General features: G+C 42.7%; 1 protein-coding gene across 3 annotated transcripts in view; it reads left to right on the forward strand.

Annotated features, from left to right (window-relative positions):
- LOC103534188 (vascular endothelial growth factor receptor kdr-like) overlaps nucleotides 1-22,687 on the forward strand; it is a 121,893-nt gene extending 99,206 nt beyond the window's left edge. For all 3 annotated transcript variants that reach the window (XM_008500122.2, XM_030449394.1, XM_030449395.1), the window contains 8 exons: nucleotides 858-980; nucleotides 1,097-1,208; nucleotides 5,146-5,245; nucleotides 5,813-5,918; nucleotides 7,581-7,705; nucleotides 7,960-8,038; nucleotides 10,817-10,911; nucleotides 17,673-22,687. In XM_008500122.2, the coding sequence (XP_008498344.1) occupies nucleotides 858-980; nucleotides 1,097-1,208; nucleotides 5,146-5,245; nucleotides 5,813-5,918; nucleotides 7,581-7,705; nucleotides 7,960-8,038; nucleotides 10,817-10,911; nucleotides 17,673-17,883 (951 nt within the window). In that variant the 3' untranslated portion in view covers nucleotides 17,884-22,687. The remainder of the gene's footprint in view (nucleotides 1-857; nucleotides 981-1,096; nucleotides 1,209-5,145; nucleotides 5,246-5,812; nucleotides 5,919-7,580; nucleotides 7,706-7,959; nucleotides 8,039-10,816; nucleotides 10,912-17,672) is intronic.
- Nucleotides 22,688-23,863: the final 1,176 nt, after the last annotated feature.

Raw genomic sequence — 23,863 nt, forward strand, 5'->3', positions numbered from 1 at the left:
CAAATGTACTTCTAAGCCCGAGTAATCTGCTTTTTACTCTCATATGCAAGTGTTGGAGATCACATTAACTCTGGTGGTTAAGCAATAAGCAGCACTGAAGGGGGTGTGAAGGAATATCCATCACATTCTTGGCTACAGGGACTGGCTTCTGTAACATGAGAGCTTAGATAGGAGGGAACACAGATTGTGAGCCTATCTGCAGTACTGTCCCATAAATAAATGCAGAAAAAAGCTTCTCATAGAGAAAGATCCTGCTAGTATGGTCAACAAAAGAACTTCTGAAAAATGAAGAGGAGTACCCAGCTATTTATTTAGCTTGTCAGCAGTGTTGGAGACTATCAGTAATGTTAACACATCTTTTGGATGCAAAGAAAAGTATGTTTGCAGCCTGCTTTGGAACTCCTGCTTTTCATGTAAATTGAACACAATACACACGCCAAAGTATGCACAGACCTGAGAGCTTGCACTTACCACCCAGCTACTGGGGTAGCACTCACACCAGCACTGAGCAGTCACCCTGCTCTCACACACACACATGGGACTCCATTTGGAAACGTGGCTGCAGTTGCTTTTTGACACAGAATTTTTGCCACAGAACAAATAACTGGAAAACAGCACTCCCTTCACCTCATCCTAACTGTGAAAGCTATTTCACACAGAAAAATCAGAAAACTGGAATACTTGGCTTATCCCTGGAGGTACTTTCTCTTTTGCATACACTGCTATACTTAGGACATATTCCCACACACATTTTCCTTCTCTAACCTGCTTGGCACAATTTATTTCTCTGTTTCCAAGGAAGGTCTCGTGCTGCCCAGGCAGCCCCTCTGATCTTCCTTGTCCTCATTCCTCCCCAGTGCATTCACCGGGACTTGGCAGCCAGGAACATCCTTCTCTCAGAGAACAACGTGGTGAAGATCTGTGACTTTGGCCTGGCCAGGGATATTTATAAAGACCCTGACTACGTACGGAAAGGAGATGTAAGTAGAAGAAACTTGAAATGTTAACATCAAGGGTTTGGTTTTTTTCCCCCCCAGGGTTTGGACTGATGAGTAACAGCAGTTCCAACAAATTGTTGTGTCTTTTGCATTCTTAGGCAAGACTTCCACTCAAATGGATGGCTCCAGAAGCTATTTTTGATAAAATTTACACAACACAAAGTGACGTATGGTCTTTTGGAGTGCTGCTATGGGAAATATTTTCTCTAGGTAAGAATGGTTTACAACTTTTTTTTTTCTCCCCCTCCTAATTGATGGCTCTATTGCTGTGAAATGTTGGAAACAAGTGGTGATAATGCAGTGCCATGTTTCTGTTTCAGTTGACACCATTGCACTGTGCAGCTCAGGTGTAAAATAAAGTCATTGTAAAATAAACTCCACTTGGCAAAGCACATGAAAACAGTGATTACTGGGGGAGAACAACACCAAAGCAAAATTTAAACCCTGGGCCTAACATCTGTAATAACTGGAAGCAACAGAGCATAGAGATAATGCAAGCTGCTGCTTGGAAGTGAAATATTTGAGAGCAATGAAGAAGTTTCCCTGTCAAACCATATTTTCCCCTAAGCAGCCTGCTTCAGGAAACCACACTGCTCAAAGGTTGCAGGGGATTACACTGCTGTTGACACAGTGGTCTGACGTTGCCAGTGGCAGCTGATGGAACACAGGGGAGTTTGCCCACATGACATTTTATCCCATTTTGATTATCTTGCCCACAAAATCTGAGATTTTCTAAGTAAGAAAAACACATTGGCAGCAAGTGCCATCAGGCTGATGCAAGAACCAGGGCTAGACTCTGCATAATCATTTTGGCAGCCGACAGGTAGAATCCAAACTCTCCTGACTGTATCATTTGCAAGCCACAGCATTTTTGAAAGAATAGTAATGATGTTCTTTATTGCTATAGATTTCATCCTATGGTGCTGTTAGAAATCTCAGCCTCACTGAGATCTGGTTACTGTCCAGCAGATAAAGCCCTGAAATTTAAACAAGCAGTTGCACAGACACAGCTGGACTTTGCAGCTCTCAAATTCTCCTTGCAGAGTGGCAAGTTTCATTTTCCTGAGGGAATTCAGGAATGTCAGCTCTGGCTTTTTAATCAGCATTCGCAGACAAAAGAAAACAAGAAGCATTGTCAACTTAAGCTGCTGAATTTTAAAACAAACTGTGTAATCTCCTACTATCTTTGGTTCATAGAGCAGTTGAAATTAATGATCAGGCTCAAGATGCCAAATCCAGATCTGTATGCAAAGTCTGGAGTTGTTTCTGTCCTAATATTTATTTAGGGCTGGCTGCAAAGATCACAACCTGATTTCAGTCCAAGTCTTTGGAGTTCTCTCCAGTTTGTATCACTATGCAAAGCACAAAGTTCCCACTCAGGTGCTTAGAACAAGCAGCAGATACAGCTTTCTGTGGAGTTCAGTCCTATTTAATCAGAGTTTTATTTGCTGCAGTGCAATCCTCCCATGGCTCTGGAACAGCATCACCTACTGCATGTGGTTTGATGTGTCAGCATTAGCACCCAGACACCCGTGGGGGGGACAATCTCTCCATTGGGCATCTCCAAGGAACCAAAGGAACTGAGCAGGGATGGAGGGCAAGGACCCCTGGGGAAGGCAAACTCCTCATACAGCTCCCAAAGGTCCTGATAGAGTTGAACAGCTGTAAGCTTCAGGCTGTTTGGCCTTTAATACTGAAGCTTAAATAAAAATTAAAATGTAATCACTGAAATGATATTTTTTAACTATTTTTTAAAAAATAACTTCTCTGGTTTCTTTTAATTTTAGATAGCTCCTTTTTCTTAATGAAGGTGCTTACTTGGAACAACAGACTGTCCTCTTCTGAATTCAGAAGCATCTACTAAATTACCCCACGAGCTGCTGTCCATAGAGCAGCCTCTGCCCTCGTGGTGATGTAGATCACAAACTGCTTTCTTCAGCCTGTGGCACAGACTCAAAAGCAGTAATTTTCTCTAAGAGGGTTTTTCATACAGATCATCCAGGCATGTCTGGGGTTTGGCACTACTCACATCTGCAGCTCACACGATAAATATTTAATTAAGGATTTGTGTCACTGATTGAACTCTCTTATATAAAAGTTTCACAGATCATTGAGAGCCAAGGGATGGAAGTTATTTGTCTTTGCTACAGGGCATGTTTTGGCTCCCATTTAAAACTGCTGCTTTTTACTGGGTCCCACACATTCAGCACCCTTTGAAAAAAGAAAAAAAATTACTGATTAGCAAAATGCAGAGTGCAGTTAGGACACAGGTGCTTTCAGGTTCAAAAGGTGAATGAAGCACGATGGGCTTTCCCCAGAAGGACAGAGTGGATCCATTTTGGTGATACACAGGGAAACCAGGACTTGAGAAACTGAATTTTCATCTGAGGCTGAGTTTGCACTGAGCTTTGCACTGTTCCAATAGGCTGAGCACACCTCGTGTCAGGTGGTGCCACCGATGTTAAATCCAGCTCAAAATCACCCGCATGGCACAGAATGTCAGTGTCCCACAAAACTTAAATGTGCACTGTCCAAAAAGCAATCAAAGTTAATTATGTAGACAAGCAGTGCCTGGCAGTATAACCATCTTTTTATTCAGATCTTGTGAGCTGACAGAAGCCCATTTCGAGCTCTTGGCTAATGGGTGAGCTGAACATCACATTAGCAGCTCATTATGTTCATCATGACAGACCAAGACAAAACTAGGAAGGAAAATATAAAGCAGAAATGATGCTCCTGACTATTTCCTTAATCTACTTAACTCCAGGAAACACTCTTTATTAAGAGTGAGCTGATACTGTGATTGATATTTGCACATCAAGGGTGTTAAGATGTGCTGTGGCAGAACATCCCTAAGCTCTGAATCTCATCAGAGCCTGTCTGTGGTGTTGAGATGCCCTCTTAGGAAGCTGCCTGGATCTTTGCTCCCCAGTGCATAGTTTTGCAGACTGAGCAGTCAGATTCACAGAGCAGAATAATTCTGGGAACAGCCACATTTTGGCACCCTCTTCACTGCTTTCATCCAAAAGATTTCTGGTGTGCTCGTTGTGCCCCCAAGTGCACAGCACACGATGGTGTTTCCAAATGGGGGGGAAAGGCAGGAAACAGGAAGAAATATTATAGATGGTAAATCATGTACAGATTCCTTGAGGTTCCAGGTTCCACTCAACCCCTATGTTAAAATTTGATTAAATTTTCTTCTAAATTCACCATCCAGCCTCTAGGATGCCAGAAGATGAAACACAAGAGTTATGCTGGATGGGAAACCTTTGCTGAGAAGGATAGGAGCAAAGCTTGCAGAACTTTGAGGTCTATCCACAGCAGGTTCAATGAATTTCAGACTTGAGTGCAAACACCTCTTGAGTTTTTACCTAAGAGATGTGAATTACTCAAATGCCAGAGCACTTTCTCAAGTTACATATTTGTTCTCCTTATTTATGGTGCATCACAAAGTGCAGATGTCACACAACAAAGACCACACAACCTCTTGAAAGCCCCCACTCATTCAGCAGTTGAAGAGGAGAGCACATTCAGTGAACACATAGATTTACACATGGATTTACACAGGTCATTCCTCTGCAGAGAGCCACTTACACAGGGAGTGACATGAGTCTTGCTCCTTTGTTTTGATGACTGCTGGGTCAACTTTTGTGCAAGTTAATATAACACTACCAGTCCCTTTACAGAAGTCTGCCTCACCAAAGCAATTTCAGTTGCCACAAAGTGTCCCCCCAGGTTTCACACTAACAACTGGGAGGTCATTTTCCAAGGAAATTTTACCTGTAGGACTGCGTAGCACATGGACAGTGCTAAATCGGGGAACGCAGACAGGAGGACTACAGCTCTGCACCTGAGGGTGCATAAAATGTGTTTCCTTTCTGCCATATTTTATCTTGGAGTGGTCCTGCCTATATACAAATGCAGAGGAAACAGGATGATTTAATCTCTAAAGGTACAGAGTGAGCCTGTAAGGGCTTTCCAAACAAAACATGTAGGACTGCAACCCATTCTTTGCTCCAGCTTCTTTTACTGTCAGACTCTAGGTCTAATCTGGAGTGCTCAGCAGGTATCACAGCTGTGTGTTTAATTCACTGGACTAGGAAGTTTGGATTGTGCCAGTCTGGAGCCTCTTTTTTTCTCCCCCCAGGTGCCTCCCCATACCCTGGAGTGCAGATAGATGAGGACTTCTGCCGACGGCTCAAAGAAGGAACCCGGATGAGATCCCCAGAGTACTCTACTCCAGAAGTGTAAGAGCTCCTCCTGGTTTTGTATTCAGAGCTGAGACATCATCTAAGTCTTACAAAGAAAATTGTGTTTAAGCACAGAGGGGGAAGGAGGCCTCTTCAGAGGACAGCTGTGTGTTTTGTTTTCAGTAAAACCAGTTGTAGTTGGGCATATCTTGGGTGTCCTCACCCCACGGGTGAATGTTAAACACAGACCAAGCCAGCTTGACCTTTGCCAACAGCAGTTTTACCAGATGTCCCCATGGCAGCTATAGTTCATACATCTCAGTTCAGGAGACTGCTGTGCTGTTCCCATCCTGTGACAGAAACTAAGCATCCATAACTCTGACTTACGCTGTCAGTGGAGCCCACCAGTCAGACTTTAGGTGAAAACAAAAAGCCTACAAGCTCAGCGGAGACAGCAACATAAAAGGAAAAAGCACCCCACGTGGAAACTAGAATAGACATTTCAATCTCTCTTAATCCAAAACTACCCATACAAACGACCAAAACAAGCAGCAGGAGAAAGAAACAGTTGGAAAGCAAAGCTCCTGTCCCTTTTCCTTTCTTAATACCTGTGGTTTTCTCTAGCTACCAGACAATGCTGGATTGCTGGCACGGAGTCCCCACGGAGAGGCCCACGTTTACTGACCTGGTGGAGCGCTTAGGAGACCTTCTTCAGGCCAACGTGCAGCAGGTAGAGAAACACAAACATTTCCTCCAAATGTGCACACACAGGTGTGGAAGTGTGGGGGCTGGGAACACGTGCACAGGTAGAGACTCTGCTGAGCAGAGATTAGGTTTGACTTTATAACAGAGGTCACAGGGAGAGTGGCTGCTGGGATGGATAAAGCAAATGTTAACTGTTCCAAGGGGATTGTGTTTCAAAACTAGATGTTTATCCATCCATAATAAGCTGAAAGTTACATTAATTAAAAAAAGGCTTGGTTGTCCCTTAGAGAAGCAATAGTGCTTTATCTTACAAACAATTTTAATTAGATTCCACCACAGTAAACTGCCAGTGGTTGGTCTGAATTCTTCCAGTTTCCAAGCTTACATTAATCAGTGTGTTTTTAAAATGATGCAGCTTAAAGCTCAGAAAGTCAATTGCATAATTATTAATTTCATAATAGTCAAATCACTTGTGTTCTTCTTCAGTAAAAACAACAAGACCAGCTATGTAACTGTCAATTTAATTTAAAAAGAAATAAAATGCTCTCCTCCCACTCCTTCCTGTTTGTAAACAAATTTACTGAAGCAAAGTTGAAGAGGACCCAGTTTGTAATATGAAGAGCTTGTGAGTTTTATCCTATAACCAAACTAAATTAAGGAGATGATAAGGGAACAGGGCACTTAACTACTTCTCAAAATTAAAAAAAAAAACCAAAAACAAAGGGAAATTTGGACAAATAGTTTTAGTACCTAAAGGAAGATCATTTCTGAAGATGACTGCAGGGGTATAATGACAATGCAGGGCTCATTGAGATGTGCACTGAATTCTATCAGACTCTCAGCATTGATTTCTTGTCCTTACAAGAAATAAAATGTTCTAAGGCCCCCTTTGTACAGCCTGCCTCATGCTAAGCTGCTGCTCCTGAAGTTGAACATAAGCAAAAGGTCTATACAGAGGCAATATTCTTTTACCAATTCCAATATCTCTTAAAGTCCTATTGGCCATAGGACTTTTGGGACTTCATGTTGCTCCCTCCCTTCTCCCAGACACATGGCTTGCACTTGGGTTCAGGTGTCCCCAGGATTCTGCACCTGGAATTCCCAGAGGCCAATGCAGTGTCAGTACAGAGCACGTTCACTGAGCAAAACAGCCACACAATCAGGAACATGGGACTGACCACAAAGGAATTACTGCACACTCATCAGTCACTGCTGTGAAAGTCAGCAAAAGCAGCTACTCTTAAACTGGATGCACATCTATTGACACCCCCAAGACAGCTTTCCCACTGCTGTGCCTGATGTGAGGGACATCCAAGTCTTGTGACTGCTATAGGGACCTGTGAAGCAGCACTCAGGCTGAGATGCCTGGAAGAGAAATCACACAAACTGCAGATGATCCCTGGACTGCTAGAGACAATTTCCAACCATGCTATGTTGTAGTTTCCCAAAGTGAACCATTTTCCTCATCCAAAGCTTCCTAACACAGTAAATGCTAGATGAAGCTATATATTCTGATACATCCTGTGAACTTTAAAAATCACTTTCAAGAAACATCATGAAGTTAAAATAAAATCCAGTCCTTTCTCAGTGTAAAGCTTTGTAGAATACAAATATCCTTTTACACCCAAGATGCAGTACAAAGTTATCTTTACTAACTTTGTGGGGGCTTATGTTCTTAATTACATAGGATGGTAAAGATTATATTCCACTGAACATCACCTTGTGTCCTGATGGAGACTCTAACTCCAAAACCTGCCCTGTGGAAGAAGACTTGAACAACAGTGTCAATCGCTGGAGTGCAGTGGAAACTGGGTGAGAAAAATGCAGACAGGGAGTGGGAGGGAAAGCTTTGATACAGCTGAGCACTGCTTGGTCTCCTGTCTCAGTGTGGCTGCTTTAAAGGAGCTGGACAGAAAGATTTGTCAGGGCATAGTTTATTAGTTCCAAATGCTGACAAAAGAAGACTGGTGCAGGGAACTGAGCTGTGTCAGGGATGGTAATTGAGCTACAAACTGGGGCAGCAGCTGTTGGGTTTTATGCTGACCTCTCAACTTTCTTGCTTTCAGTAACAACAGCAAGAAGCGACCACTGAGTGTGAAGACATTTGATGAGGTGCCAGTGGAAAAGGAGAAAGTGACACATGAGGTGAGTGAGGTGACTGCATCCTTCTTCACCAGGTTCACAGATCACTTGTCACCAGTAACAGTTATTAGAGCTTTTGAAATCTATTGGTAAGAAAAAGCTTTAAACCCAGCAGAAGATTTAGCCCTAGCATCTCACACGTACGTCCATGTAACAACAACTGCATTTACTTTAATAATTTAAAGAGAACCTCATGCATGGTTGTCCTGGCATTCATCAGGCCAAGGGGCATTTTATTCCATATTTCAGTATGTTTTCCCCCCGTAAGAAAATGGCAACTCATTGCAATGGAGCTTTCTGAAGGAAATAGTGCAGAACACATTCTGGGTGGCAGAGACAGCCAGTACCTTGCTGGTGAGAGCATTCAGTTCTGGATAAACTGAAGAGCACAGGAGGCACGTTTGAAGCAGGTCAGAGTTTGAGGAGGAAGCAGGAAACCTTCTAAGAGAGGAAGAGAGCAAACACCTGATGGCTGGAAGCAGCAAAAGAACAGAAAGCTGTGTCCAGTTTTACAGAAACAATCCAGCCTGCCTGCCTACTCTGCTAGTCAGGAAACTCTTCCCCATGCTCCAGCCAAGGTTCCCCCTGGGACAGAGCCATTCCTCAGAGCCACTCTCCTGGAAAGGGACTCTGGCTACATCTTGTCGTGGATATATTTCACTGCCAAACGTAGTGCACTTCTCATCTGTTCTCTTGTTAGCACAAATTGATGCCCCATTACTCCCTAGGATTTTGCCAAATGTAATTTCTGTGCCTTTATCAGTGCATCTTAGGTATTAGAGGGCTTAGAATTTTCTCTGGCTCCTGCATCTTTCCTCTAGCAGGATAAAAATCTGTCCCTCTGAATGACACAAAGACATTTAGTAGATTGATGTGGTATCAGTATGAGATTACTGCTGCCAGCATGAGCAGTACTTTCCTAAATGCTCCTTGTTCATGGCATTTTAAAGTAAGTGCTTACATGAATGGGGAAAAGTTTCAAAAAAGGGCAATAATACATTAACAGATCAGAAATAAATGGGGTATTGCAGTGAGGATCTTTTAAAGGAAAATTATGGTGGGATCTACTTTTCACAAAGTAAGTCCATTTGGGTTACTAAAAAAATCTTAAATATATCTTAATGACCTAATCAGCATTAATGTCTTGAAATTTATTTCACATAGTTGCCTAGGAGCTCTAAAAGTGTTCTACCACACCTTCCTGCAATTGTGCTGCTTATCTGTAGTCTGCTGATTTTCCTTTTAACAATTGTTCCAGAAGCAAAGTGCACAGCAGCACTCACATTGTTTCTAGGCCACATAGTTTAAGGAGAAATAGTCAAGATAGAAAGCAGAGAGAAAAGCTGCATTCTACTGAGTTTTTCTGACAGACCGAATTAATTTAGGTTTTCTTACTTTGACAACCACTTTCTAGACTGATCTTCCTAAAGAACTGATGTATCATATATTACCAAAGCATTTATAAAAGGCTTTTGCTTTTGTTGGCTGATTTTTTTTTCTGTTCCAGTGAGTTTGACTGTTAAAATAGGACTAACTACAGTTTCAGTCCCCATGTTGAAATCTTCTGCTTTCTTGGTTTTGACAAGGCAGACATGCAGCTTTCTAGCATCACAAAATATTTCAAATGCAAAGAAACTCCCCCAAACATTTTATGTTTTCAAAAATGACTTAGAACAAGGACTGTACAGGTCTGTGAACCACTTAGCACAGGAGAAGCATGAGCAGCTCCATCTTCATTGCAACCTCAAGACTCCATTTCAAGCACAGCAGAATCAGAGTCTCAGCTTTAAAACTTGTCAAGACAGTTTTGTTGGACAGCTCATAAAAAAATCCATAAGCAAAGCACAGTGAGGTTTTTAAGCTATGAATCTGTGCAAAACACTTGGATTTGCTAAAATCACACTGAACTGCCACTGCTTAAAATGTCAGTGCTTCTAACACTATATTTCTAGCAGGTATTGAGGGTGCTTTTTCTCTGAGGAGCCCAGCCAGTATTAGTGGCTGTATTCTTTATGAATTTCTGTCTACTCATATTTCAGCTGTTCTACCTGGATAGTATCCATATGTCATGCTGGATATAAATTTGAAGTTTGAAAATGTCAAATTATTTTTTGATCTGTTCATTTTAAAGGGTGCTCTTTCAATATATAGTTCAAAAAAATTTATCATCACAAAACCAAGGCAAATGTTCTCAGGCTAAATAGCAGCATTATCAGGAACATTTGGATAAAACCTGATAATCCAGACCCTGATAAGAGAATCTTCTGAAGAATGGGCCTTATTTCATACACCAGCTGGACCATCTCTGTTTTAAGCACTTGACTAAATAGCACACAGCTGAGAGTTATGATGCAAACATTTGCCCTCCACCTTGTTGGTTGGAATCTTGTGATTAAATAGAAAATCTGTTAGCTCCTACCTAGGTCCCAGCACACAAGTTTCAATACCTAACACTGCAAATCCACTGCCTTGCTGCCCTTGGCAGGGAGCCCCAATCTCTACAGGCCACAGTGAAGGAGAAGTTGCCTTCTCCTGCCCTTGCTTTGTGTCTGCAGACAGTTTGATGAGGTTTTATGACATAAATGTAATATCATCATGAATAAGATAGCTGCAACTGGGTATTCTAACAAATTCCTTGGCTTTCCTTCTCTCCTGACTGTAACAGTGGTTCAGTTGGACTCTTCTCCACACTCTCCCCATGACAAAGCATTTTTAATGAAAAGTGTTCCATGCTGCCATGGTGCTTTGCCAGCCTGCTGATGTTGTCCTTTTGCTTCTCAGGAATCAGACAGTGGGATGGTGTTGACATCAGAGGAGATCAGAAGCCCCAAGAGGCTGGAAATCCGTTCTTGGCCTTATGGGATCATGGCTCTGGCGTGAGTACCTTTTGATAATTCTTTTTAAGACCTTGTCCCACTCTGCAGAATGCTTCTGCCACTTGCAGCTTGGTTCCTGGGGCTTTACAGCACTAACAGGGAGCATTCAAATACCACAGATTCTGCTGGATAGGAGTGTGATTTCAGGCATAATGTTGTTCAGCAGTCATTCCCCCTGTAGTCCTGTCCCAGGGTTGTACCTGCTGGGGAATCAGTTCCATGGTTTTATCTTCTGCACAAGCTGAGAGTGTTTCTGCACAGCACAGAGCATTGCTATGGAGACCAAATGGCACCAGCTCTAAAAAAAGGAGCTCAAATGTCAGGAACTGCATTACTGTGATGCTTTACCTGAGCTGATTTACCTCTTTTCTACATGATGTCACATTGACACTAATCCAACACATACCCACACACACACAGCCTCCCTGATAGAATTTATCCTTCTAAAGATTTCTGTCAATCACCTCTGACTGCAGTTTCCCCTACTGCATTTCTCCCTCTTGGATAGAAAGTTGGCAGAAGAAGGTTCTCTCTCTCTCTCTCTCTCTCTCTCCCCTCCCTCCTTCCAGCCTTTCTGCTGATAATCAGGAAAATCAACAGCCAGGCAGATGTAGACACACAAAAGTTCTGTAGCAGCCTGTTCTGCAGAGATTTCCAGGAAAACCTCAGCTGCCATCAGGCCACTGGGAGGGAGCATGAAGTAACACAGCTCTGCTGGGCTCAGGGAATCTCTGCCTGACCCCCACCATCTGGGGCTCTCCTCACTGACAGGCAACACTTCCACAGGGATTCCATTCATCCCAAGACACCTGATGTCTCCTGTGCCAGCCAGACTGCCCAGACCCTCTTCACAGAGATCTGCTATGAAAGCAAACCCTGCAGGAAACTGTTTGTTGTCTCCCCAGGACCCAGCTACCCCTGTGAGGACAGAGCTGTGTTTTTTCTTGGCCACATCCTTCATGAAGTGTTTGAGACCCAGCTGAGAAAGCTATTTTATCAGCTTCTTTTTTTCTGTTAATCTTGTAGACTGTTGTTGCACCAATAGGGTTTTTTACACAGTCACAGAGCATCCTGATGCCCTCTCATTTGAGGACATGACACCCCTTGGCTCTCCTGCACTACTGACTTGAAAACCAATCCTCAAAAGGATATGGAATAGTCTAGGAGAGGTCAGAAGAGAGCACTGGTTTAATAGGTGAGATAAAGTCACCCCTGTTAATTGTGCATCTCACTCTACCAAAAACATTTACCCTGGATTCCTTTCAAAGTCTTCCTTTCCTAAAACAAAACTCTTCAAAGGCTTAGCATGTTTCCAAAACCAGGCTGGCTGCATTTACTATTTTTGCTGAAATTTTGCTGTTTATTTATCTTGCATTCATTTCCCTGTTTAAGATTTGGCAACACTACATACCATGGAGTGTCAGCATCAAGAGTTTATTTGATCCTCTGAGCCCAGGACATCACTGCTAGGCTGGACCAACCATTCCTGAGCAAGCATTTTATGCTGCTAAAGTCTAAAGCCACAAGAGTTGGTGTAGTGGGGGACAGAAAGACTGACCAGTATGATGACACTGGAGTTAGCATTCAGGGAAGCACAATCAGCACAGAGGGATTTAATGATGGGATGACTGGTGTCAGGTTTCATCTCATAATATTAACAGGCTACTGCCAAGCACTGCTTTTAAATTCTCCCAGAGACTCTATAATCAAGTTAATCATAACAGGTTTAATACCTGCTCAGTTCTCCTCCCTCCATCCCAATTATACTCAGTTGCTCTGAAATTTCTTATCTGGTTCTGGCCAGGTCCCCTGACACCAGCTGGTACCCTCTGGATGCTGCATCCAGATCCCATCACTGCAGGCTCTGCCTTTGCCAAAGCACAGCTGGGCTTAAGGCAAGTCAATAATATTGAACCAAACTGATTTTGTTCAGGAGCATCAGACACTTGTATCCAAATGCAAGGTGCCCAACAAAAATGCAACCCAGCTGCTTGGCTAGAATCCTTTTGCAGCATCTCAGAAAAACAAGGCATGGAAATATGTTTGTTCTTAGCAGAACTCAGTTTCAGGAGGTCTTTCTGTGATGGGCATGCTGAGATAGCTGATGAGCTGTTGTGTCATGCAGCACCTTGCACTATGGCCTGACTTGAGCTCTACAAACTGTAAATAACTCTGAATGAGCAGCTATTCAGCAGTTATGTAAGCCACTTTTTTTTTTCTAGGATTATACTACATGCTTACAGAGGTAAGACTAAAAGGAAATATTGAGAGGCAAAACATTTAGTTTTGACCACAACGTGCTTCCCATCTCCCTGCACTCTGAGTGCTGGAGTCAGTGTCAGGGACAGCTGACCAACTTTGCCAGGCATGCAAGGGGACACATCCATAACAAGTGGGTGACTGTGGCCTGATAAAAGTTGGAGCTGAACTTTGTATTTAGAGGCATTTTGAAACAATGAATTCTTGACCCCTTTGAGTTCTCTGTGTCACTGGACTGCTGATGCATGGGTACTGCCAGAGGGGAACCCAAGATTATATTCCTACTGCACAGCACCCCATCTAAAAATCTTTTAAAGCAAACGGGGATGTGGTGGTAACTACCAGAAGAAAAAAAAAACCCACACAATTTTATTTTTTCCATTGCAGAAAAATGCTAAAAAAAATAAACACTCTTGCTCTGTGCCTCATTAAACACCTATGAAAGTTGTTATGAAGCCCTGAAGCTCCTACATTTTATGATGAGACGTGGTCAAGTCATTGAACCCGAGATTTAGGCTAATAGGAGCTGACTCCCACTCATACAATAAAAAATAAAATAAAAAAAAAAAAGCCCAAACAGCTCCAGAAATTATTTCCCAGCTCTGATTAGTTCAGTATTTTTCTACCTCTAATCAAAACTCTCTGCATTTGTTGGTATTGTGTCACTCTTAGTTCATTTGCCACTACCTACATGAAGTCTTCTAATCTTCTAGTATTGCTTTCTCCAGTACTTCCACAATTTTACACTTCAAAAGCAAGATGAAACCTGTTTCCCCAACCCAACACTCCAGAGAAATATGCACATTATGAAAGCAAGTCCTTTCAGATATAAAAATCTCTTTGAGGTGAGGGAATGGCAGTATCCAGGTGCCCATCTCTCCCCTTACCCTACCCCAAACTATACCCATCCTTGTCAGGACAACCACATTTTCAGGTTGATAAATACACCCAGAGGTAAAGGGTGCTCAGCTTGGGCCAGGGGGCAAATGTGTTTCAGGTGAATATCTTGGTATTCACACTCCTCATCCAGAGTCTTGTGCTGTGGTGAGGCCACTGACAGTCAGGTGGGACCAGGCTGAGACTTTCACTGTTATTTATCAAACCTGAACATCTCTTTTATCACCTCCTGCAGCTGCTGCACTCAGAAGTCAGGCAGAGGCAAAAGCAGTAAGGAAATACCTTCTGGGGCTGCACAATGCCAAGCCAGGAGAAGCACTGAGCCAAGTACCAGCTAGCTTTTAATGCAATTATTTAATTACACACCCATTATTAACTTCTGGAGCTGCATAATTGTGTGATTTATCAAATCTAATGTCTGCAGTCAGTGTTTATTGGTGGGGCTCAGGGAGAATTTTCCTATCTCAGAGAGTGGTACAATTGGCTCAGAGCACAAAAGGGGTTTTGTTTCCCTCTGAAGCATCAGGTACTGCCCACTGATGGAGGCAAGGCTGGTGGCTGGCTCAGCATGGCAGTTTCTAGGTAGCAAATGAGATTTCAAGGACAGAAAGAAAAGGAAAGGAATGCTGCAGTCTCATTTTCCCAACATACAGTCCAAGCAAATGGACATTTCTCTGCTGTTGAGCACGAACAGAGTAGATGGAAGTGTCAGGAATAGAAAACATTAAAAGGGAGAATGAAAAGCTCTTGGATTGCTTTAATTTTGGAAATGCACTTTAGATGAAAGGAATGGTTTTGGAAGTTAATTGCATTTTGCTCTGCCATAAGACAGTTAATGACAAAACTTGCTTCTGACCTTACTCATCAGCTTTCCATCTTTGGAGCAAATATTAGATGTCAGCATTTAAGAGTCTTTCTTCAAACAGCAGTGTGATTTCAGTGATAGGCAGAGCTATTCCCAGATATCCAATCTCCTGACCTACAGGGGCAGAAACCTAACAAGAACACTTGCTGGGAGTCTACATGAGTCTGAAAATTTCCCATTTTGTGGCCAAACTAAACTCTAATAACTCTTTTTTCTCCAGCACTCTGAGATATGCAGGCTGGGGGCCAAGTTAAACAGATATTTTCAAGCTTCTCTCTGTTTCCACTGACAACTTTAATACCTGGCAAATTAGAAGGCTGAGCATCCATGGAATTGTCTGACACGAATCAATAGAACTGAGCAACAAAAAGAGAAATACATAAATAAGCAGTGAAGCAAAGTTGGGTTTCCATTGCTCCCTGCCAAGGAAGAATTTATCTACAGAGAAAGCAAGTGCATTTAGAAAGTGACAACTGCCAAAAGCATAGTACACAGAAGTTTCCACTCACATTTTCTCCTGGATAAAGAGGAAAAATTTAAATTGTGAAAGCAGAGTGTGCTACATTTTTGCTGAAGTTCTCAGGGTTATTACTATTTATCTTAGAGTATCTGCTTTGCACAGGTTTGGTTTCAGTGCTTGGTGCAGTGGTAAAAGCACAGTAAAATTCCCTTTCATCCATAAATTCTCACAACCCCTGAGCTCACTGTAGATGTGCAAAACATTGTGGGATGGCTCGTACTATCCAGAGGTCCTGGGGTCACTTCCTAGAGACAGAGCTGCTGATGCACACATACATGGGAAGCCACCACAGCACCCTAAGATCAGAGCAGGTCCCCTCAGAGCTGATCAGAGTTGCAGCTGTTTGTTACCTCTGGGTCTGGCTGAACCCAGCAGCTCCTGGCTTCACAGACTCTGACATGCAGAGTGTCACCTACTCCACCTACCCTGCCCAAATGAACAGGGACCTGCCATGCACAGATGGGGCCTCAAGGCTGTTTGATCTGGTTGAGCACAGATCCTGAAGCAGTCTTCTGCTCCAACCCACATGCTGTCCTATCCATGCACACTCCTGCCCTTTCCAGAATTAAGAATTAACTTCCAGAATTAAGAGCCATTTCAAGGGAAGTTACTGACACTAATTCTGCCAGCCAGACCAGGAATACCTGCAGCTTGTGGGGAAACTGAAGCTTTTGACAGGTTCCAGATTCAGAGGCAAGGTAACACGACTTCTAACATCACAGTAGCATAACCTGGCAGGACACATTTCCCTTTTTGTGTTTGAAAAGAGCTAGATCTAGTGCATGTCACAATTCTGTCATGCCAAGCATCAACCTGCTCTTAAGTCTGCAGCAGTTCCCTCTGCTCTACCACCACCAAAACATGACAGCACACCCAGGTGGTGTCTTGGATCTGCTGCTTTTCATATTCATGATTTTTGTGCCCCTTCCTCCAGTGACTGTCTCTGTCTCTTAGTTCTTGTGTTTCCTGGAGCAGGAGCTGGCTTTGCTCTCTTTCTAAATCTGAAATCTCTCATCAACAGTTGAGGACTGAAAGCACTGCAGCAGTAGAAATAAAATAAGCTTACTGAATTACACAATTATGTGACAAACTGCTGGTTATTCAGATTTGGTTTAGGGTTATGAGAATGTAGCTTTATGCTCCTTTTAAACAGACATAAAATACATTCACAAAATGACTGAGCTCTGCCTGATGGTAAATCCTCCCAGGCACTCATTCTGAGTTGAGACAGGAGTGATGCCACAGCCAGGCTGTGAGGGGAACTTGTTCCAAAGAGACAACTGTTAAAGGATCTCTGAGCACAGCAGGGAAGTTCAAAAGCCACTCTCACATTGCAATCCCTTTGAGAACCAACACTAAATTATCCAGACTTCCTCCAATTAATTCCTTGGATGGAAGAAACCAGGCTTAACACAGATTACTTTGAAGGCAGCCCATGACAGACAGTACCTTTTCTCCTCCTCCCAGCGCTTGCTGCTCCTCAAGGTCACCTTGTGACACAGCTCCTCTCCAGGGTTCTCCTACTTTTAACACACTAAGGTTGCTCCATGTGATTGAAGTTGCTTCTCTCCTGCTGCCTTCATCACCTGTAATAAGGACAGACAGCAGAAAATGAAAGGTGGTTTTCTTAATTGCATCAGTTACAGGCCAGCAGTTGTAATGCTGAAAAGCTCTGCCCTTCACTGGCGTGCTGCTCGGTAATTCTGAAGGAATGGAGAGGAGAAGAGAAAAGAACTTTTGCCCTGCACTGCAAGAGTGTTCAACACACACTCTTTGCTTTTCAGGATCCTTTTAGAGTCTGTCACAGATTATTCATTATTTCATGCTTTGTTATACTTAAAGTCACAGCTGTCAGGTCTGCTTTCAGAAACGTCAAATTTTTACTGACCTGTGTCAGAACAATGAGAGAGAATAATACTGCATGGAGAGGACAGGTGCACTTAGAGATTTATACAGTGCACTGAAACGTGGCAAGCTAAAGAGACAGGGCAACAGGACCCTGGATTTACTCCTACATCTACTTTTAAAACACTGAGTGATTTGAAATACCCACATCCAGTGTGTAAAATGTCACTGTCTTACGGGATGCTGTAAAGGTAAATTGAAATGGCTTGTATTCTTTTTATTTTTTTAAGTTTTTAATAATTTTGACCATTAATTGCACAGAGACAAAACCTGGCAGAGACAGGGTCAGTATACCAGACTCTTTGTTCTCAACAGGAGAAGAGCTGTTAGCAAGAGCAAGGAATCCATCCTGTCTGACCACGACCGTGAAGCTGTCAAATACCAGCCAGCTGCACAGGTAGAAGAGGACACCATGGACTTGACACTGGAAGACTCTGTTCTCCTTCCTATGGATCCAAACCTGGAATGCCACAGCCCACCTCCAGATTACAACTCTGTTGTTCACTACTCAGCCCCTCCAGTGTAACCAGCCCAGCCTGGCCCAGGGCATCCTGCACCACTCTTAACCACGTGAGATTCATACACACCTCCACGCCTGGATCAAGGGGCTGGCTAAAAATGGAAGGGAAATCTGACAGGATAATGGCTCCTGTTTCTTCTGGCACATCTCTGATGTGAATAGAAACATTTTAAGAGCATCTTCTTGACTATCTCTCAAGGCCTATTGCAGCATATGCAGCAAATCAAACTTCTGTCTATCCAAGCAGTAAGTAGGAGCTGTAACCCCGAACTGCTTCCACTCCTGCCTCTCCCAGCTGGGAAGGCATTGGTGTTTGTAGATTTACAGGTTCCTTCCTTCACATTTTACTCCATAAGAGCTACCAAAAATCATGCCAAGCTAGCTCTGAAAACAAGATTCATTCTGCTGGTCCTGCACCCATCCTGCAGGGATGCTGGAAGGGAGCAGTAGCAAACAACAGCCATACACACCACTGCTTTGCTTTTGGAGAAATCCAAACCTGAAACATTCTTAATTTGGGGGCTTGCCTTGCATAAAGATTTCTGAAATATTCTGAAATCCAAAATATTCTGTGTATCATTTGTGATGTAATAATGTCCACTGCCTACAAGACACACATCTCAAATGAGAAGGCACAGAGAGAGGAGGCAGAACTCCCATCCAGAGGCAGGCTGGTCTTTTGGGCCAGCAGGGCATACAGTGCAGTTCAGTATTTCTCCCTGTGTTTTCTCCTTGCCCATACAGCAATTTATTTGGCAACCATGCAATAGGGAACCTTGATGGGAGACGCACATCTAATGACTGCAAGGCCAAGTCACTGCCTTAAATAAGAACTTTCTTTAGCTTAAATAGGATTTACCACACAGGTTTTTGTCAGTGTGCATAAAATACTCATTAAAAACAAGAGTTACACACAAAATGCACATACACCCTTGAGGCACTAGCAGGGTTACAGCATTGTTATGTTTCCTTTCTGCACACAGGCTATTTACTAAAATAAATAAATACATAAAAAAGCATTTCCTTTGGATTCTGTGGCAAATGCCCAGCAGTTTGATCCTGGGAATCCCAGCCTGTGATAAACTGTAAGCACATGTGGCACAGCTTTGTCTCTGTTTGTTTGCCAAGGTAAATACTGGTTTGATATGCAATGCTCTGCCTGGGTTCCTGGAAATTCAAAGTTTTTTGGATTTTTTGCAGCCCAATCACACAGGACTGAACTGATCACAGGTCCTCACATGTGAGGAATTTCAAGCATGCTGCCCCCTGCCCAAAAGTTGCATGTGGCAGAGACTGAATACCCACACACAGCCCATGTATGTGCACAATTTAATAAGCAAATAATCTGGGTTATTTTTAGCCTGACACGGAACAATGAGTTGATTTTAGAAGCCTAGGAAGATAAAAGGTATCTAAGTTGCAAGTAAAAAAAGGATGAGAAGGATTTTCTTTGACAGCCAAGGCTATCACCTCCTAAGTTATGAACTGACATCTATAAATCTGGGCAGTTTCTTCCAAGGGCTGCATGACCCTTTTCTTAGACTTGATGCTGATTTGACTTCTTCAGAGAAAAACACTTTTTTCTCCATGATTAAAAACTAAAGGAAAACAAGAAATCCAGTGCTTGCCAAACAATTCTGTTACCTTGGGGAAGCCAGCCTGAACACCCTCACAGCAGTGAAGAAAACAATTCTGGATGATGGGTTACAGTTGGTTACGTTGCAGTAAACACAAACAAGCCTCAGGTATTATCAAGGGGGGAACTAATCTCCAACCCCCAAACCATGTTAACTGTGAATGCTCAAGCATCTGAAGGATGGGCTCCTGAGAACTGCACTTCTCCTGCTCCTTGACTTCAGATTCAGTGTTTTAAGGAAATCACCTGCAGTAGCTCACAAAACTTTTGTTCATAGTGGACCTGCTGGCTAGCTGTGATCTGTTGATGCTTTATGGTTCTTTTTTGCACTTCTTTGTATTTTAGTACCTATGTATTAAGTAGGGCTGGTCATAGAACAGAGGAAACAACTGGGAAAAATTAATCTGATGAGCTGCAGAAAGCTCATTGGATTGGTTTTTCATCAAACAGTAAATGATCTATAGGTCTGATCAAATAATCAATCGTTTCTTTTGGAAATAATTTATTCACATGGCAAAAAGAAAACCAGGTGCAGACAGTTTGGCACCAGCCTGAGAGGGTTTGTTATTGTGCCTTGTTCTGGAGGATAAGAAAAACAATGTTCAAAAACCCTTGCTTGTAAACCTTAAAATAAGTACCTGTAGGAAAAAAACCCTGCAGTTATGCCTCTATTTTGAAAAAGAATGGGAAACACTGCTGGGTGAACTGTTTGCTTCTAAGAGAGCTGAGAACATCACCTGCCCACTGTCTCAAGGCTGAACTGTAGAGGTTCCTAAGCAGGACCCCGTGGGCACTGAGGGAGCTCTGGCTCTCAGCCCTTCTGCTGGGAACCTGCTGTAGGACCAGAGACCAAAGCTCAAGACACAGCTGAAAATACTGCTGGCACTGACAGAACCTCAACACTGGGCTCACCTCTGCAGTGGCAAAATCAAGAGCCAGCTGGGGAAACGTTGGTGGCCACATCTGAGAGCAAAGGCAACCTCCCAGCCTGCAGTGGCCTTCAAGGAATTCTTCCAGAACTTCTGGAAATGACAAGTGACTGGGTTTGCAATGTTTATGTTGAGTGGAAGATTTTTTTTTCCTCTTTATAGTAACTGTAACAAGCAGAAGTATTGCCTGAAAAGTATTATTGAACATATGTCTTGTATTTTATTTACTAATATTTTGTTTGACCTTTTCTCTCCCTTAATTTAATTATTGTTCTTTTCTTACAGTGATGTATATAATTTACCCAGTAGGAACAAATATAGTGATTCATTTATATGGTAAAATTTGTATCATTTTAGGCAAAAGAGAAAGAGATACCCAGACATAACAGAGTTAAGTATTGTTACTAAACCTCTCACTAATGCTTGCAGGCCAGGCTCCAGTTTACAGTACCCTACCAGTGCCATTTCATAGCAGTTCTCCACTTGGCTGCCACTATCTGTGCCTCTCATTTATTCTCCACATTTAGTTTCAGTTAGGAAACAGGGATCTGGTGGAATCTGGCAGGTCTCTCTCATTCCTGGAAGTGTCACCATGCAGCTCACGGTAAAGGTGAGGAATTCCCACTGCCTCTGAACTGAGGGCTGGTGTATTGGCAAGGGGATCAGAAGGGGCCAAATTGTTTTAAAGATGATGCTTATTACTTCTTCAGACTTCTCAGGGATTCTTACTTGACTTCTGTCAGCCACCTCTTTATCTAACCTGACTGAGCTCAACAGTATCTGGTATTAACACATCCCTTTCAATGTGTGTCCTTCAGTGGTGCTTAACTCCCCCTGATCTTCTCCTCTTGTAACCCCAGAGAATTATGGCAAAGGAACTCAGAGCTCACCACAAAGTTGTCTTCTCTCCAACAACCACCTGCAACAACCACCAGGTGTCCAAGGATAAGTGCCTTCACCTGCATGTTATTTTTCAGGTTGATGTTTTTAGCAGCCTGCTTTTCTCTCTCCTCTTTTCTCTACTGCCCATCTATTTCTTGATACCTGTTCTTCCCAGTCCCTTTAGATTGCTTTCCTCTCCCTTTTGAGTGAAATCAGGAATGGGACTCATTTCACTTCCAGATGCTGAACTAGATGATCTGAAGCAAGCTCTCACATTGGATTTTTCCCAATGCAGGCAAAGGAAAACTAGTTTATATTGGCTTATCTGGAAGCCTCTCTGTATCCTTCCCTGAACAAGAGAAGCTTTTTCACCTACTGATTTTTTTCAGTATTGCTATCTGGAACAAAACAAAGGTTGGGGACTCTCTCTGTCCATCTCGTCTTTCTCCTAGTCCTTTCTCAAACAATGAGGTTCCTCTCCAGTCCTTCCAAATTATCCTCACAAGAAGAAGGGTCCTAGCCAGGATATTCAGGCTATCAAGGAAGGTCAGATAAAAACCTAAAGTTTGAGGAAGTCTCAAAACTGAAATCTGAGCCCAGCCAGTGCTGAAGATGTGGATGCATTTATGGCTGCCTGCAGGCAGAAACTGCTCTGTGTAGGACACCCTACTGCTTCCATCCCTTCTCTTCCCTGAGCCTGTTTGGCAAACCAGGAGGAATCTGGTGTGTCCAGGCACTTCCCTCTTTGTATTTTCCCTCCTGTGTACTGTCAGTCAACAAGTGAGCCTGGAGCTGGCCAGCCAACAGTTAGTGACTGATCTTATGATCCTTCATCCTGAGTGTTGGCACTGCCTTGTCACATCCTATCTTGCTTTACCAAGCTGCTCTGGCCCTAATCCAGCTGTAAGGGTTGTGGTCCTGGGTCCATGGTCTCTAGATCCCACCAGCACCAATTGCACAGCACTGGGAAGTGTTTGCATGGAAACCTCACCAGCTACATGAGGGAAAGCAGTACCTGGTTTTCCTGAGGACAGGAGTTGGCCAGGATGGGAATCACTCTCAAAGATCAGCCTTTTCCTACCATCAAGTGAATGGAAACTTCAGAAGGCAGCAATAATTCTTTTGTCCCTCCCTGCAAATACTAATGGCCAAACCCTAGGATTTAACTTCAGTTAACTGGGGACATGAAAGAAATAACCTAAATGCCATGTAACATGAAGGAATGTTTGTCTGCCATGTTCCTGTCTGTCTGAAGAATGTATGCACTGAAACCAACGCTTTCTTATGTAGTCAAAAATTGTACTGTATCTATTAACCAAAAAAAAAAAAAGAAAAGAAAATAAAAAGATTCTATATTTATACAGCCCCAGGCTCCTGCGTGTCATCTCTTGGCTTGAAAAGTGTTGTCCTTGAAGCAGAGTATAAATAAATAATGCAACAGTTTTGAGAGACTTTTCCAAGGCATAGATCTCATTAATTTCTACAGGGGGTTGAAAACTTAGGACATGAGCCTGCCACACTGTCACTGCTCAGAGGTATCCAACCACCACCTCTGCTTGGAGGATTCACAGATCTCAGAAAACACTGGCCTGATATGCTGGAGAAACACACAAATGTAGCTGCTGCTGCCAAGAAACAGAGAGGCTGCTGTCTTGTGACATTTTAAATAAATAAATGAATGAATGGGACTGAGACAGAAGACAGAATCCTGCATTTTAAATAACACCCATGTTCACCAAAGCATTTGAGTATGGAAGTCTGTGAAGATAATTTGCAGAATGTGGCAGCATTTGGGGGTCCTTCAGATTCAAAATTCCAGAAACTGTGTTTCATTAGCTTACCATAATAATCTAAAAAGAAGACAATTAAAGACATATTTCCCAGTACACTACCACAATATTATTATTGAATTCTCACTTGAATAAGCTCTGCACTGTGGAAACAAAGAACACTCCTTGCTCTTACTTTGCAGTTCAGGTCTGACACTGAAGGCTGAGGCAGCAGGGATGCCAATTTTCCTTACCAGCTGGCTAATCTTTCTCAAATACTATTTCCCATCCCTCTCTCCATTTTGCTGGCACAGCAGGTAACTTCTGGCAGAAAAAAAAATTTTTTTGCAGATGTTTACAGACTGAAAAATAGTAGTTTCTAGCTCTATCTTAACATAAGTACTGTTATTAGGAGGGAAAAAAAAATTGTTCGGGTTTCAGGGCCACTCTTCCATTAGCACCATCTTCAAAGTTCCTGGTCTGTGTATTTTGCCAGTCACATTCAGAACTATCAAGCACTCAACTCAGTTCAAACATTTTAGTTTCTCTTCATTCCCTGTTCCAAACAGTCCTAGAAATAAGTGTCTAAATTATACATGTCATTTGAAACGCAGCAATCTCCTTTCATCCACATAATGAGCAAGAACATTCTTCTCTGTAAACTATAAAATGCTTTATTTCCTTACATAAGGCATGAGTCACTAGATGCCAGGCAGTGTGGGTTCCTTTTTGGGGAGACAAATGTAGCAATGGCAGAAGGAAAATATACA

The sequence above is a fragment of the Calypte anna genome, chromosome 4 (assembly GCF_003957555.1).
Source record: "Calypte anna isolate BGI_N300 chromosome 4, bCalAnn1_v1.p, whole genome shotgun sequence".
NCBI lineage: Eukaryota > Metazoa > Chordata > Aves > Apodiformes > Trochilidae > Calypte > Calypte anna.